We start from the raw sequence: 15,394 nt of genomic DNA on the forward strand, positions 1-15,394 counted from the left end.
AAATGAAATAAAAAGCCATCCCCAACAGATACGTATTTGAAATCTATTACCATTATACACATCAAGACAAATATCAAGAGAGATAAGATGATCTGGTGAAAAATACTTGGACCTGAAAAAAAAATGGAATTTTAAAAGCCCCCTTTTAAAGACACTTCCATTGAATCAGATGTTTATATCGAATGGGACCTTTCACTCTTAGCAGTTTGCTGATGAGTGTTTCAGCCAATGCCAGGTCAGCCCAGGAGCACGTACTGAGCTTATTCTTGGGGCACAGTGTTGTGTTCAGTGTTATGGAGAATACAAACCAAGTGAAAGACTCGCAGGTCTAGATGGAGAGATGAGATATGAAGAAACCAGTAAAATAACAGGAACTAGTGGTGTGAACATTTTTCAAAGGCCTAAATAACTATGGAGGCAATGTAAAGACAGGAAGACATTGATATGGATATTTGACAGTTTTTTTTAACATGTTCAGATTTAGCTGCTATTTAGCTAATAATGGGCTTCCCCTGTGGCTCAGACAGTAAAGAATCTGCCTGCAATGCAGGAGATCAGGGTTGGATCCCTGAGTTGGGAAGATCCCTTAAAGAAGGGAATGAGTACCCACTCCAGTATTCTTGCCTGGAGAACTCCATGGACAGAGGAGCCTGGAGGCTTATAGTCACTGGGGTCACAAACAGTTTGATACGACCAAGAAACTAACAATTAGCTAATAATTCTTTGTTAACCTGATGGGGGACTTCCCTGGTAGCACAGCCAGTAAAGAATCTGCCTGCAACATGGGAGACCTGGGTTCTGTCCCTCAGTTGGGAATGTCTCCTGGAGGAGTGCATGGCAACCGACTACAGTATTCATGCCTGGAGAACCCGTGGACAAAGGAGCCTGGCAGGCTGTAGTCCATGGGTTGCAAGGAGCTGGACAGGACTGGGTGACTAAGCACATGCACGCAACTTGATGGGACCATTTGGGCTTCTTTCCAAATATTGCTATTGCATTTAGCCTGCATTTGTTGCATTTCAGAGTATTTCATTCTGGCTCATGGTACTGACAATTTTTTTTTTTTCACATATGAATGTACAGCCTACTCTTATGCTGTCTCTCTTTCATACTCACACCCTAGAATTCAGAATCTTCACTTCCCTGTGGCATTACCTTTGAAGCTTATTGGCTCTGTGAAGGGTTTGTGAAGACTTAGTCTGATGTATGACTTCGGTCTTCTTCAAACTATCAGCTTATAACTTTCATCTGACTTTGTGGAATAAACTGGAATTTGTTGCATGTCACCTTCTGTGTCTGGCTTCTTAGGAAGAGTCATTAGCATAGATCAGTGTGTGAATGATCACCTTGAGGATTTTAGTGGAGGCTTTACTGCTTCCTGAAGTGGAAAAGTTATAGCTATATTTTCCAGTGTGATACCTGTATACTGAAGAAAATAATGTATGACTTCTTGATTACATGGATCTGTTTTGTGGGTAGACAAGATAAAATATTTGAAATGCTCTGGAATCTCTTGGAAAAATGTCATACAGCATTAAGTTTCATATTTAGCTGTGCTCCTCAGTAATCAGGAAGATTCTCTTTTCCCTGTGAGATTTAACCTCATGAGGCTAATTCTAATTTATCAGTGTTTACATAGTGACTTTAATCATATTACTAATGAACCAGAATCATAGAGCAATTCCAAGTAAGATATTGTCCTTGCCCCAGAAGAGTTTATACATTTTAAAAGGAGATTGGAAAGAGATGCTTTGTTATCTAGAATAGAATATTTGCTGTCAAAGTGCATTGAAGCAAGTGGGTGGAATAGGAATAGTGCTGATGAATTAAAGAATACTTCAAATTAGTCAACAAAGCTTTGTAAGAAATGTGGGGGTTTACACATCTCAATAACTCTCATGCTGTCCTTTTATGTCCCTCTGAATTTATAAAAGTTTCCAAGTAAAGTATGATGTGTATGGCCTTTTCTTTGCTATCCTCTTCTCAGAAAATATTTTCAGGTTCTCTATGGTCTACTCGTTATTGGCATTGCTTCCATTAAAGAAATTCATTTCTTCATATTGTGTTGTGAATGAAATATATCATTTATATGTTGCCTCTTCTAGAGAATTTTCCTTTTTGATAGAGGGCAGAAACTGACTGAAATGGAGGAAATACATGCAAAATTAAGATGCAGTAGGATGTGTGTATGTGTGTATACTGATTAGAATGTCTTTGAGATAATATCACATTTCATTATTTTAAATTGCTATTCTACCTCCCCATATATAGGGCACTTAGTTTATGGTCCTGTAAATAAATTGAAGCAATGAAATGAGAGACTACATTACTTTTGATTTTTCTCTAAATTTATATGGAACTAACTGGTCCATGGAGGACTGTCTTAAATTGAAAGTTTCAGTAAAGAGTATATGTCTATGAAGAAGTATTAGAAGATTGGAAATGTAAAATTAGTTTGATTCATTTGGATGGCAGGATTAAATTGTATTTTTGAGAAATAAGTGAATGAATAAATCTTGAATCTCTGCCTCTTTATTAAAAATTGTATGCAGAAATCCTACGTAATAACTACTGTGAGCCAGAAGAAATATGCAGGTATATACTGGTTCATCTTTTGCTCTTCCAACCTATTTCCCTTAAATACTTTCAGTATCAAAAGTTCTGCCTTCAAATAATTCTAAATTCTCTTTTAAAGGGCTTATGTAACAGGGAGAGGAGGTTTTCTTTTGTTTTTGTTAAGTGCTATTCACAAATATGGTTTTGCTTTAAGCCTCTCATACAAAAGAAGTCAGTGCTCTTGAAGAGTCAAAAGAATGAACCTATTAGTTTTCTGATGGGCGCACTGTATGTAATAAAAACACGAGAGCTTTATGGTATAAGGAAGCCTATTAATTGAAGCCTCTCTCTATGCATTGCCATCACTTCTTCATCTTGCTATGATTAGATGACAAGATGTGATTTTAATACAGAATAGTGGGGCAATACAGATGATTTACTTTCATCTTTGTAACACTAAGCAGTATGATCACTGTGTATTTTTCCTGAATAAATATTCTTTTAACCTGCATTGATATTTTTAACAGACAGGACACTCTATGATTGGAGAGGATCTGTGTCAAAAAAGTTCTCCCGTTTGACTCATGATTCCAGTTTCATGATTGCTAGTTTCTCTGGATCATCATTAGCGTTTCAGGATTATTCTAGTGTAAGTATTTGTAAAACCTGACAGAGTTGAATTACCATTGTTTTTTCTGGCAAATGATTGAGTTAATTTTGATATGACATGTACGATGTTACTATGAGCATAATTCATTCCTAAAATGATTCCCCTTTGAAATTCATTTTTTTTTCCTGAAGCAATGCTTTTGTTATTTTGTGCCAATCTTGCTGATCACCTTAACTCCTAAATATGTGGATTAGTTTTTGTTTGAAGAGAGCTAATAGCCAAAATGCTCATAACAGTGGTTTTCCCCCAATGTGATAGCAACTATTCTTGTAATGGTAACTAACTTATCAGAAAAACATAGTGGAGACCAGAGGAGAATAAAGATGTTTGTAAGGAGTGTGGCACTAAGAAGTTTTAAAAATCCAAGCATACTGTCATGACCACATGCTGATAGTTTATGAGTGAGGGTTCTCAGCATTGTATCCCTATGTCTAACACTTTGAGGAATCGCTGTACTATATTTAGTACCTTGGCCACACCATTTGACATTCTCTCTAGTAATGTGCCTGTGTTGTGGTTTCTCCACATTTTCATCAGCACTGATTATATTTTCTGTTTTCCTAATATATCCTACTGGGTGTGAAGTGTTAAGTAATCTTGATGTGAGTTTGTTCAATCAGGTCCAGAAGACAAAAAGGAACTAGAAAAATTGAGAATGTAGAAAGAAGCTTGCATTGTTAGGCGGAGTGATGACAGGGTACAGAAAATCTTGTATTTGAATTTGTGGGAGGAGAGAAAAATATAACACATTTTGCTTTCAAAACACTCTGTAGAGGTTAGTTCCTCTCAAAATTGTAATTCTCTCAAATAAGAAAGTTAATGTGGATATACTTACTTTAGGCTAAAAGAAAATATCCCCTTTAAGCCTAAAGTTTTAATTTTCTTTTAAAAGTATTGTGTATCCTGTATGTTTTTAGTTCTAATTAGATGATAATACAATAATGTTATATGTCTTTAGCTTTAATGTTTCATTTCTGCAACTGAAAACTTACTGTATTAGAATTTCCAGTTATTTTAAACAATGGCATATAGGCTCCCAAACTTCTTTGCACTAAGTTAAAGATGTTGTCTGCAGTCCTGAGATATTTAAACTCTTAATTATCTTGAAAGATAATATTTATCCAAATAATTGAGCACCTGTCAATAAGATCCCTTGCATAACATAAAAATGTAGTATTACATTAGAATAATATAGGAGAGACTACCACCTCCAACTTTGTTTCTGCAATTTCGTTTCACAACTCTTCTTCACAAGGTTTGCTAACTTTATGATAATGTATGAAGCAATCTGGAAACCCACAATCTGAAGGAAGGTAAGTGTGGAAAACAACCCTGGTATTTATCAAAATTCTGAGATGAAAAATTAGTATCACTAGTGCTCTTAAAAAATCTAGAATAAAAACAAATATTGACAAAAATTTGTGTAAGAAGTTAATTTCTAGTTAATGTTTAAAAACATAGGAGAATGAACTTAAAACTTTTTTATTGGAGTATAGTTGCTTTACAATGATGTGTTGGTTTCAGCGCTACAGTGAAGTGAGTCAGCTCTGTGTATCATTTATCCCCTCCCTCTTGAGCCTCCTCCTCACCACCCCCCACCCCACATCCCGTCCCCCTGGGTCACCACAGACCGTGGAGCCGAGCTCCCTGTGCTGCACAGCCGCTTCCCACTAGCTCGCTGTTTCACGCACGGTGGAGTATATATGCGTCAGTCCCAGTCTCCCAGGTCATCCCACTGCCCTGCCCCCCGCTGTGTCGAGAGGTCGGTGCTCTGTGTGTCTCTCTGTGTGTCTCTGTATTCCTGCCCTGACAATAGGTTCATCTGTACCATTTTCTAGATTTCACATGTGTGTGTTAATATACAATATTACGGAGAAGGCGATGGCACCCCACTCCAGTAACTCATGCCTGGAAAATCCCATGGACGGAGGAGCCTGGTAGGCTGCAGTCCATGGGGTCGCGAAGAGTCGGACACGACTGAGCGACTTCACTTTCACTTTTCACTTTCACGCACGGGAGAAGGCAATGGCAGCCCACTCCAGTGTTCTTGCCTGGAGAATCCCAGGGATGGCGGAGCCTGGTGGGCTGCCGTCTATGGGGTCGCACAGAGTCGGACATGACTGAAGCGACTTAGCAGCATACAATATTTGCTTTTCTCTTTCTGACTGACTTCACTCTTTATGACAGTCTTTAGGTCCATCCATGTCTCTTACAAGTGACAAGGCAGAACTCTCCTCAGTGAGTGGCCAATTTACAATTATGTTACTGTGGCTCTGGGATCAGAACGTTCTCTGATGGGAACTCCGCCATTTGACAACACTCTAGAATGAGGATGAGATAAGCAAGGGAGTGCCCGGGTGTGTGGGCTTGTTTACTTATTGCGGTGGTGAAAAGGTTCAGGGACAGAGGAGCAGAGGGGAAAGAACACTTGTGGTTGTCTGGATGGAAGAACAGGATGCGTTTCAGGAAGTAAAAGAAATTGAGTGTGGTAAAAGCAGAACATTCAAGTGAGAAGGTGGCAAGAAAATGAATTTAAGAAAAGTCTCATCACCCTGAAGTGCCTTCCTTAGTGCCTTCCAGAGGACATCATTTGAACCCTTTCTTTCTTTCTTTTTTTTTTTTTAAATTTATTTATTTTAGTAGGAGGCGAATTACTTTACAATATTATAGTGGTTTTTGCCATACATTGACATGAATCCGCCATGGGTGTACATGTGTCCCCGTCCTGAACATCCTCCCACCTCCCTCCCCACTGCATCCCTCTGGGTCATCCCAGTGCACCAGCCCCGAGCACCCTGTCTCGTGCATTGAACCTGGACTGGCGATCTGTTTCACATATGATAATATACATGTTTTAATGCTCTTCTCTCAAATCATCCTACCCTCGCCTTCTCCCACAGAGTCCAAAAGACTGTTCTCAACATCTGTGTCTCTCTTGCTGTCTCACATATAGGGTTATCATTACCTTCTTTCTAAATTCCATATATATGCATTAGAATACTGTATTGGTGTTTTTCTTTCTGGCTTACTTCACTCTGTGTAACGGGCTCCAGTTTCATCCACCTCATTAGAACTGATTCAAATGTATTCTTTTTAATGGCTGAGTAATATTCCATTGTGTATATGTACTACAGATTTCTTATCCATTCGTCTGCTGGTGGACATCTAGGTTGCTTCCATGTCCTGGCTATTATAAACAGTGCTGCGATGAACATTGGGGTACATGTGTCTCTTTCAATTCTGGTTTCCTCAATGTGTATGTCCAGCAGTGGAATTGCTGGGTAATATGGGAGTTCTATTTCCAGTTTTTTAAAGGAATCTCCACACTGTTCTCCATAGTGGCTGTACTAGTTTGCATTCCCACCAACAGTGTAAGAGCGTTCCCTTTTCTCCATACCCTCTCTAGCATTTATTGCGTGTAGATTTTTGGATAGCAGCCATTCTGACTGGTGTGAGATGGTACCTCATTGTGGTCTTGATTTGCATTTCTCCGATAATGAGTGATGTTGAGCATCTTTTCATGTGTTTGTTCGCCATCTGTATGTCTTCTTTGGAGAACTGTTTGTTCTTTGGCCCATTTTTTGATTGGGTCATTTATTTTTCTGGAATTGAGCTGTGGGAGTTGCTTGTATATTTTTGAGATTAATTCTTTGTCATTTGCTTCATTTGCTATTATTTTTTCCCATTCAGAAGGCTGTCTTTTCACTTTGCTTATAGTTTCCTTCATTGTGCAAAAGCTTTCAAGTTTAATTAGGTCCCATTTGTTTATTTTTGCTTTTATTTCCATTACTCTAGGAGGTGGGTCATAGAGGATCCTGCTGTGATTTATGTTGGAGAGTGTTTTGCCTATGTTTTCTTCTAGGAGTTTTATAGTTTCTGGTCTTACATTTAGACCTTTAATCCATTTTGAGTTTATTTCTGTGTATGGTGTTAGAAACTGTTCTAGTTTCATTCTTTTTTCAAGTGGTTGACCAGTTTTCCCAGCACCACTTGTTAAAGAGATTGTTATTTTTCTAATGTATATTCTTGCCTCCTTTGTCAAAGATAAGGTGTCCATAGGTGTGTGGATTTATCTCTGGGCTTTCTATTTTGTTCCAATAATCTATATTTCTGTCTTTGGGCCAGTACCATACTGTCTTTATGTGAAAAGAATTTGCCTAACCATGACACTAGGAAGTAAGGGAATACAAGCAAATAGAATTTGGTTTAATAACTGGTTGCATTCCACGTTGTTGATTTCTGTCTCAAATAACACACTGTGAGTCCTCTGGGCATTTCGAACTCCCTCCTCCCAAAGAGAACAAGTACTGTATGAGAGAAACCAGGAGTCACTGGTCATGTTTTAAAACATAAGTATAGTTTCATCATCACTTTGGATTGCCCCTTGTTGCTCAGTGGTGAATCCACCTGCAATGCAGGAGATGCAGGTTCGATCCCTGGGTCATGAAGGTCCCCTGGAAGAGGGCATGGCAACCCACTCCAGTACTCTTGCCTGGAAAATTCCATGGACAGAGGAGCCTGGTGGACTACAGTCCATGGGGGCATAAAGAGTCGTACACTGAAGCAGCTAAGCACAGCACCTCCCAAAGAGAATAGTCCTATGTGAGAGAAACCAGGAGTCACTGTCATATTTTACACATACATGTAGGGTCATCACATAAACACAACTAAAATAAGTTTTATAAGAAACATTTTTTAGAAATGAAAATGGGGAGGGAGGTGGAAGGGGGTTCATGTTTGGGAATGCATGTAAGAATTAAAGATTTTAAAATTTAAAAAATAAAAACTAAAAAAAATAAAATAAAATAAAATCACAAGAGAATGTTAAAAAAATTATTTTTTAAAGCAAAAAAAAATAAATAAAAACTAAAAAAAAAAAGAAATGAAAATATGTCAAATATAGCATTATTCTTTATATTAATTTTGACCATGAAATGGGTTGACTAGATTTTAGTGAACTTTCTTATCAGTTTTCTCTGGAGCATTTTCCTGTACACAATTTTGGTGAAAGAAAACTGTAAGAATCTAAGGGGATATTCTTCTTTGAAATTTAGATATTTTTATGTGATTCTTTACCAAATTGTGCTGTCAAAAGACTATGGGCATTCACTTGAAAGATGTTACTACATAATAAAGAGTAGTCAATTAATTTTTAATATGTAAAACATCTTTCCTCTTTTTTTCCTCCTCCATCATAATCTCTTCTCTCTGCTCTTTTCCTTCCCTCCGCCACATATTTGAGAGATATTTTAATTATTTTCATGTTCATGATATTCTCATCTTGTGGGCTGTATTTGATAAAAAGGTCATCTGATTTGATTTTCGGATATTTCTAAGGATTAACGTAAATCATTGTGACTATTAAGTTTAAAATTTCTATTTAGTCAAATAATTTCTTATATTTAAAAAGATCATTTTGGATGCTAATGAAATGATATGTTGAAAATCCTATAGTAGGCTTGGGACTGCTTTAAGCCTTGAGCTAACTACATGACTATTATTTACATGTTGTACAACATTCCAACAGTTTCCTTTTTTCTAATTTTTAAATTTATTTGTTATAGTCCTGTTACAAGGAATAGTGATATTTAATACTGTACATTACCTTCAAATTTCACATTTTAATTTTGAAATGCATATTTATTTTCTTATGAAATATAAAATTTTGAATCTTTGTGATAGAATGATGCAGATATTTTGATATACTCCTATATATATAATTATTATTTTACTGTATGTACTTGCAGCTAAAACTCTACATTTCAGTGGTTATATTGCCTTGCAGCAGGATTGTCTGAACCTGATATTTTTATATCATATATTTTATATGGTCTTAGGTATTTTTATGAACATTATTTATTTTTTTGAATCTTTCTTTCTAGATAAAAATTTCTGCTGTTGCCTTAAAGTACTTTGGGGGAAAAATAAAGGAGGTACTTTATGTAGAATTCCCCTGGCAATAGTTTAAGATGTACAGTCACAATAAATTGGTTGGCGTATATATTTAAAACTATTCTAACAAAGTTTTAAAAGAAAGCACTGTTGATGAAGGCATGCTTTGGATTATAATGTTACTTAGGTTTACCAATGTACCACAATTTAAACTACATCACAATACCACTCACACTAAGAAATATTCAAAAATGGAAGGTTAGGTAAATAGAACGGAGAAGGCAATGGCACCCCACTCCAGTACTCTTGCCTGGAAAATCCCATGGATGGAGGAGCCTGGAAGGCTGCAGTCCATGGGGTTGCTGAGGGTCGGACACAACTGAGCGACTTCACTTTCGCTTTTCACTTTCCTGCATTAGAGGAGGAAATGGTAACCCACTCCAGTGTTCTTGCCTGGAGAATCCCAGGGACAGGGGAGCCTGGTGGGCTGCCATCTATGGGGTCACACAGAGTTGGACACGACTGCAGTGACTTAGCAGCAGCAGCAGCAGCAGGTAAATAGAAACAATTTAAATTTGTATTTTGGGACTGATACAGTTTTATAGAGAAGAATCTTGATCTATACCTCTCATTTCTTTGATTGTAGGAGACCACTAGGTTTTTAGTTTCAGAATTCACTTCACAATCTTTCTTTACCATAGAACCAAAGGATTCACTCAAATTCTGTCAATCATGTTGACCCTTTATTCTCAGAAATCCTCTTGTGGGAAAGGTATTTGAGAGACTCTAGGCATTAATAATAGTGCTCACCACAGTTCTAATTTTATAATAATCTCCCAGTCCACATATTCATCCTTTCTGAAATAAGCTGGAGTGTGATTGTTACCAAAACCTGGATGAAAAAAATGAAAAGCTGGCTGTAGAGAACATTGGAACAACTATTAGGTTAAGGGAGTGAACAGACTGTGCCTGCCCTGGGGAATCCCCCCACCCCCACCCTCCTGGGAAGCTAGGTACGCTTGTTCTCTAGGAAAGGGAACATTAACTAAATTTCTTAAAAAGTAATGAAAGAGAACAAACTGTAAAAAGGCAGCCAAAAAAGGCAAACATCTGTTACTGAACATGTCTTACTTGACTTCCTTTTAATGTTCTTAGGAATAAATTTATGAACTAGGAAAGGTTCAGCACTAATTAGCTTGTTTTCATCAAACAAAATGCACCAGACATGGATGTTGAATATGAATGAAAACTTCAGTAGTAATAATAAGTAGACACAGAAAGTGCCAGGGGAAGTAGAAAGTGCTGGTATCCAGGGTTATAGCCACAGGCTTTGGATCTTGCTGTGGCTGTTAATATTGCATTAATTTAGATTTGCTTTTTTAAATGATCAGAAAAAAGTCTAAGAAGTCAAGTGTATTCATTAAACAATAGATGGATTAGGTGCAAAATTTTCTCCTCAATTATACGCTTTTAGCTTAATGAGATGTTAGACTAAATTGCAATGACAAATATGCTTGCAATACGTATATTTTGAAGGAAACTCCAATGAGCCAAAAATGAAAAAATCAACCACACTTATTATAACAACAATGCTTTATAATCTTATATTTTCATTCAAAAATATATTCTGAGCATCTTATTGATTAACATATATTCTGTAACATTAAATCAATGTCAGCACTATTCCATTGAATGTAACTCTAGGGACATAGCTCATTTTTGGTTATTTTGGCAATTGACTGCTTTGATGTGATTCAGTGCACTATATTTGTAGTTAAATCTTTGTGCATATTCTTAATTTCCTTAGAATAAATTCCTTTTAGTGAAGTTGTTGTTATGTTTCTTATTTGTTTTTATTATATATTGATAATTTGTCTTCCAAAGAAGTGTTGGTTTTCAATTTTCACATAGATTTCCATTGCTGCTTCTTCCTCAAAAACAAAAGTATGCTAAGAAAAAAAAACAATAATCAACTAAAATTAGATAATTTTCTGCAGGTTTAGTTTAAATCAGAGTTAGATTTTAGGATATTTTGTGGAGTGGGGCAATATCCTCTAGTCCTTTGCCACTCCATGGGTCAACAGAATTATTATCATCTGGAAACTGGTTAAAAGTGTAGGCTTTTAGGACCCACCCCAAATCTACTGAATCAAAATCTGTTGTATGAATAAGAACAATAGTAATTTATAAGTATATAAATGTTTGAGAAATACTCTTTAGGCAATTCCCCATAATATTTTGCCTTTTAAGTGAGCTTTTGATAAATAGTGACAGTATTCAATGTAATTTTTCCTGACAAATACCTGAAGTACAGATATGAAGACCTACAAGATCTTCTAGAACTAACACCTCAAAAAAGATGTCCTTTTCATCATAGGGGACTGAAATGCAAAAGTAGGAAGTCAAGAGATACCTGGAGTAACAGGTAAGTTTGGCCTTGGAAATGAAAATAAAAGCAAGGCGAAGGCAAGAGAACACGTTGGTCATCACAAACACCCTCTTCCAACTACACAAGAGATGACTCTACACATGGCCATCACCAGATGGTCAATACTGAAATCAGATTGATTACATTCTTTGCAGCCAAAGATGGAGAAGCTCTATATAGTCAGCAAAAACAAGACCTGGACCTGACTGTGGGTCAGATCATCAGCTCCTTATTGCAAAATTCAAGATTACATTGAAGAAATTAGGGAAAACTCCTAGACCATTCAGATATGACCTAAATCAAATCCCTTATGATTGTACAGTGGAGGTGATGAATAGATTCAAGGGACTAGATCTGATAGAGTGCCTGAAGAACTATGGACAGAGCTTTGTAACATTATACAGGAGGTGGTGATGAAAACCATCCCAAAGAAAAAGATTGCAAGAAGGCAAAGCAGTTGTCTGAGGAAGCCTTACAACTAGCTGAGAAAAGAAGAGACGTGAAAGGCAAAGGAGAAAGGGAAGGATATACCCAACTGAATGTAGGGTTTCAGAGAATAGCAAAGAGAGATAAGAATGTGTTCTTAAGTGAGCAATGCCAAGAAATAGAGGAAAACAATAGAATAGGAAAGACTGGAGATCTCTTCAAGAAAATTGGAGATGCTACAGGAACATTTAATGCAAAGATGGGCTCGATAAAGGAAAGAAATGGTATGGACCTAACAGAAACAGACGATATTAAGAAGAGGTGGCAAGAATACATAGAAGAACTATACAAAAAAGATCTTAATGACCCAAATAACCATGATGGTGTGATCACTCACTTAGAGCCAGACATCCTGAAGTGTGAAGTCAAATGTGCCTTAGGAAACATTACCACAAATAAAGCTAGTGGAGGCGATGAAATTCCAGCTGAGCTATTTCAGATCCTAATAAGATGATGCTGTTAAAGTACTGCACTCAATATGCCAAAAACTTTGGAAAACACAGCAATGGCCACAGGAATGGAAAAGGTCAGTTTTCTTGCCACCTCTTCTTTTTAAGTTTATACATAAAAATACCAATGTGTAATACACTACTATTGATCACTATATAATGAAGTAGTGCTTACTCATTAGTACAAGTAAACTGTTTTATTCTTCAATTATATATGTACACACACACTCTTTATCAGATTCTTTTTCGTTATAAGCTATCACGGAATATTGAACACAGTTCCCTGTGCCATATAGTAGGTCTTTGTTGTTTATCTCTTTTATATATAGTATAAGCCTCTTGATTGGGGGTGAAAGAGGAGAGTGAAAAAGCTGACTTAAAACTCAACAACAGCAGCAAAAAAGGTCAACATTCAAAAAACTAGGATCATGGCATCAGTCCCATCAGTTCATGGCAAATAGAAGGGGAAAATGTGGAAGCAGTGATAGATTTTATTTACTTGGGCTCCAAAATCACTGTGGACAGTAACTGCAGCTATGAGATTAAAAGACACCTGCTCCTTGGGAGAAAAGCTATGACAACCATAGACAACGTATTAAAAAGATGAGACATCCCTTTGCCAACAAAGATCCATCTAGTCATAGCTATGGTTTTTCCATAGTTATTATGTACAAGAATGTGAACCATAAAGAAGGCTGAGCACTGGAGAACTAATGGTTTTGAATTGTGGTGCTGGAGAAGACTCTTGAGAGTCCCTTGGACAGAAAGATCAAACCAGTCAATTCTAAAGGAAATCAACCTTGAATACCATTGGAAGGACTGATGCTGAAGCTGAAGCTCCAATAGTTTGGTCACCTGATGCAAAGAGCCGACTCATTGGAAAAGACCCTGATGGTAGGAAAGATTGAGGGCAGGAGGAGAAGGGGACGATAGAGGATGAGTTCATTGGATGGCATTGTCGACTCAATGGACATGAGTTTGAGCAAACCCTGGGAGATAGTGAAGGAGAGGGAAGTCTGGCTTGATGTAGTCCATGGGGTCACAGACAGTGTCAGACATGACTTAACCAACTATATAACAACTATTCTCTGCTTAATTTAGAGTCATGGCAGGATAGGAATACATTTTATTGTGAATGTTGATGAGTAAGATTATAACCAATCAAAGATCTGAGAAACACATTTTCAAATAATGAAATAAAAATAGTGAATATCAAAATTGGCCTGGGAAAATATGCCAGGTAATAGACCTTTCACCCCAATAAAGTAATCTTTACAATTTCAGTAAGCCAATACATCCAAGTGTATCCTTACTCTTGAAGAATTAGATCTTAGTGATTTATAAACACATAAAGTTTGAGAAGCATACTTTTATGTAATTCCCCATAAAAGTGCTTCAAACAAGGGTAGTTAGCCAAATTTTAGTCAGTGGCTGGGGCAGCTTTTAACTGCCCCCCATGCATTCAATTCTTTGTTGTTTAGTCAATAATTGTGTCCAGCTCTTTTGTGACCCTATGGATTGTATGTAGCTTGCCTAGCTCCTCTGTCCCTGGGATTTCCCAGGCAAGGATGCTCAAGTGGGTTGCCTTCATTTTCTTCTCCATGGGATCTTCTCGAACCAGGGATTGAACCCTGGTCTTCCACATTGCAGGCAGGTTCTTTACCAACTGAGCCACCAGCGAAGTCATATGTATTTATAGGTTCATACAGTTAAAACTTCAGAATAAGATAGCTCATTCCTGGTAGCAGCTGTTCCATTGCTTGGCATTCTTGAATTTTGAAATTTCAAAGAACATACAGGGTAGATCTGGAACCACGTATACTCCTAGGGGGTCTCAATAAACTTAGAAAACACATAGGTTTCCAAAATCTTTTCATTCTTTTCTTTCTTGGAGGACTGACATTCACCTTAAACTTAGGGAACTTTTCTATCACACGGTTTTAAAAATTTTATTGTTTTATGTGTCAATAATGCAAAACAGTGTATTATTCATATATATATCTATTTGTAGCTCTCTCTATATATATCTTAAAGAATAAAACTTAAACAAATGCTTATAAAACTTAGGAAACAGAACTCTTTGTGTCTTTTCACTCCCTTCATAACTTGAAGAAACCAATCTTCTTAATTTTATGTCAAGTGTTTCCCTGTTTTCTTTATAATTTTAGCACATCTAGACACATCTCCAATTAGTATTTTGCTTAATTTTACTTGTATTTGACTTTGTGTGTATGAAATTATAATGTATTCTCTCTCTCTTTCTGCCCAACAATATATTTTTAAGAACTGTCAATCTTCATAAATGTTGACCTCTGCCCCCATGGTTTATTCATTTTCATGGATGCACACCATCTAGGGTAAGAATTCCCAGCATCAATATGAACCTGCACCCTATTGCATTGAGAATGGGTTATGTAGATGCTAGAATATTGATCCCTTTAGCCTGGGAGGCAGGTGGATAGGGCCTGGGGAGTAGGAAGTCAGTAACTGATTATTAACTACCTGGATAATTGATTGCCTCTAGCCACAAGCGGCCTGGAGTAGACTGGCTGTGCTGGTCAGTGGGCGCATGTATGTTCAGTGTTACCAGACAACACAGTGAACAGTTTTCCACTTTCAGCAGCAATTTATCAGAATCCCCATCGCTTCATATGCTTGGCAACACTTAATATGTCAAAATTTTAACCTTTGCCAATTTGGAAGGTGTGAAATATTTCTTTGCAATTTTAATTTGCATTTCCCTAATGACAAATCAGGCTGAAATTTTTTTTTCACACATTTCTAGGCCACTTTTATTTCTTCTTTGTGAACACCATAGAGTGGTATTTTAAAAAATGTATGTAGGTGCATTTACACCCTTTCTATTTTGTGTTCTCCATTTGTCTTTCCATTTTATCTTTTTTTTTTTTTTTT

The 15,394-nt window shown here is 36.9% G+C and overlaps 1 protein-coding gene across 1 annotated transcript in view; it reads left to right on the forward strand.

The window, feature by feature from the left end:
- Positions 1-15,394, forward strand: part of IQCM (IQ motif containing M) — a 594,059-nt gene that overhangs the window by 219,573 nt on the left and 359,092 nt on the right. Inside the window, exon 10 of the mRNA XM_060400977.1 lies at positions 3,084-3,205. Coding sequence (XP_060256960.1) covers positions 3,084-3,205 — 122 coding nt within the window. The remainder of the gene's footprint in view (positions 1-3,083; positions 3,206-15,394) is intronic.

The sequence above is a fragment of the Ovis aries genome, chromosome 17 (genome assembly GCF_016772045.2).
Source record: "Ovis aries strain OAR_USU_Benz2616 breed Rambouillet chromosome 17, ARS-UI_Ramb_v3.0, whole genome shotgun sequence".
In the NCBI taxonomy this organism is placed as follows: domain Eukaryota; kingdom Metazoa; phylum Chordata; class Mammalia; order Artiodactyla; family Bovidae; genus Ovis; species Ovis aries.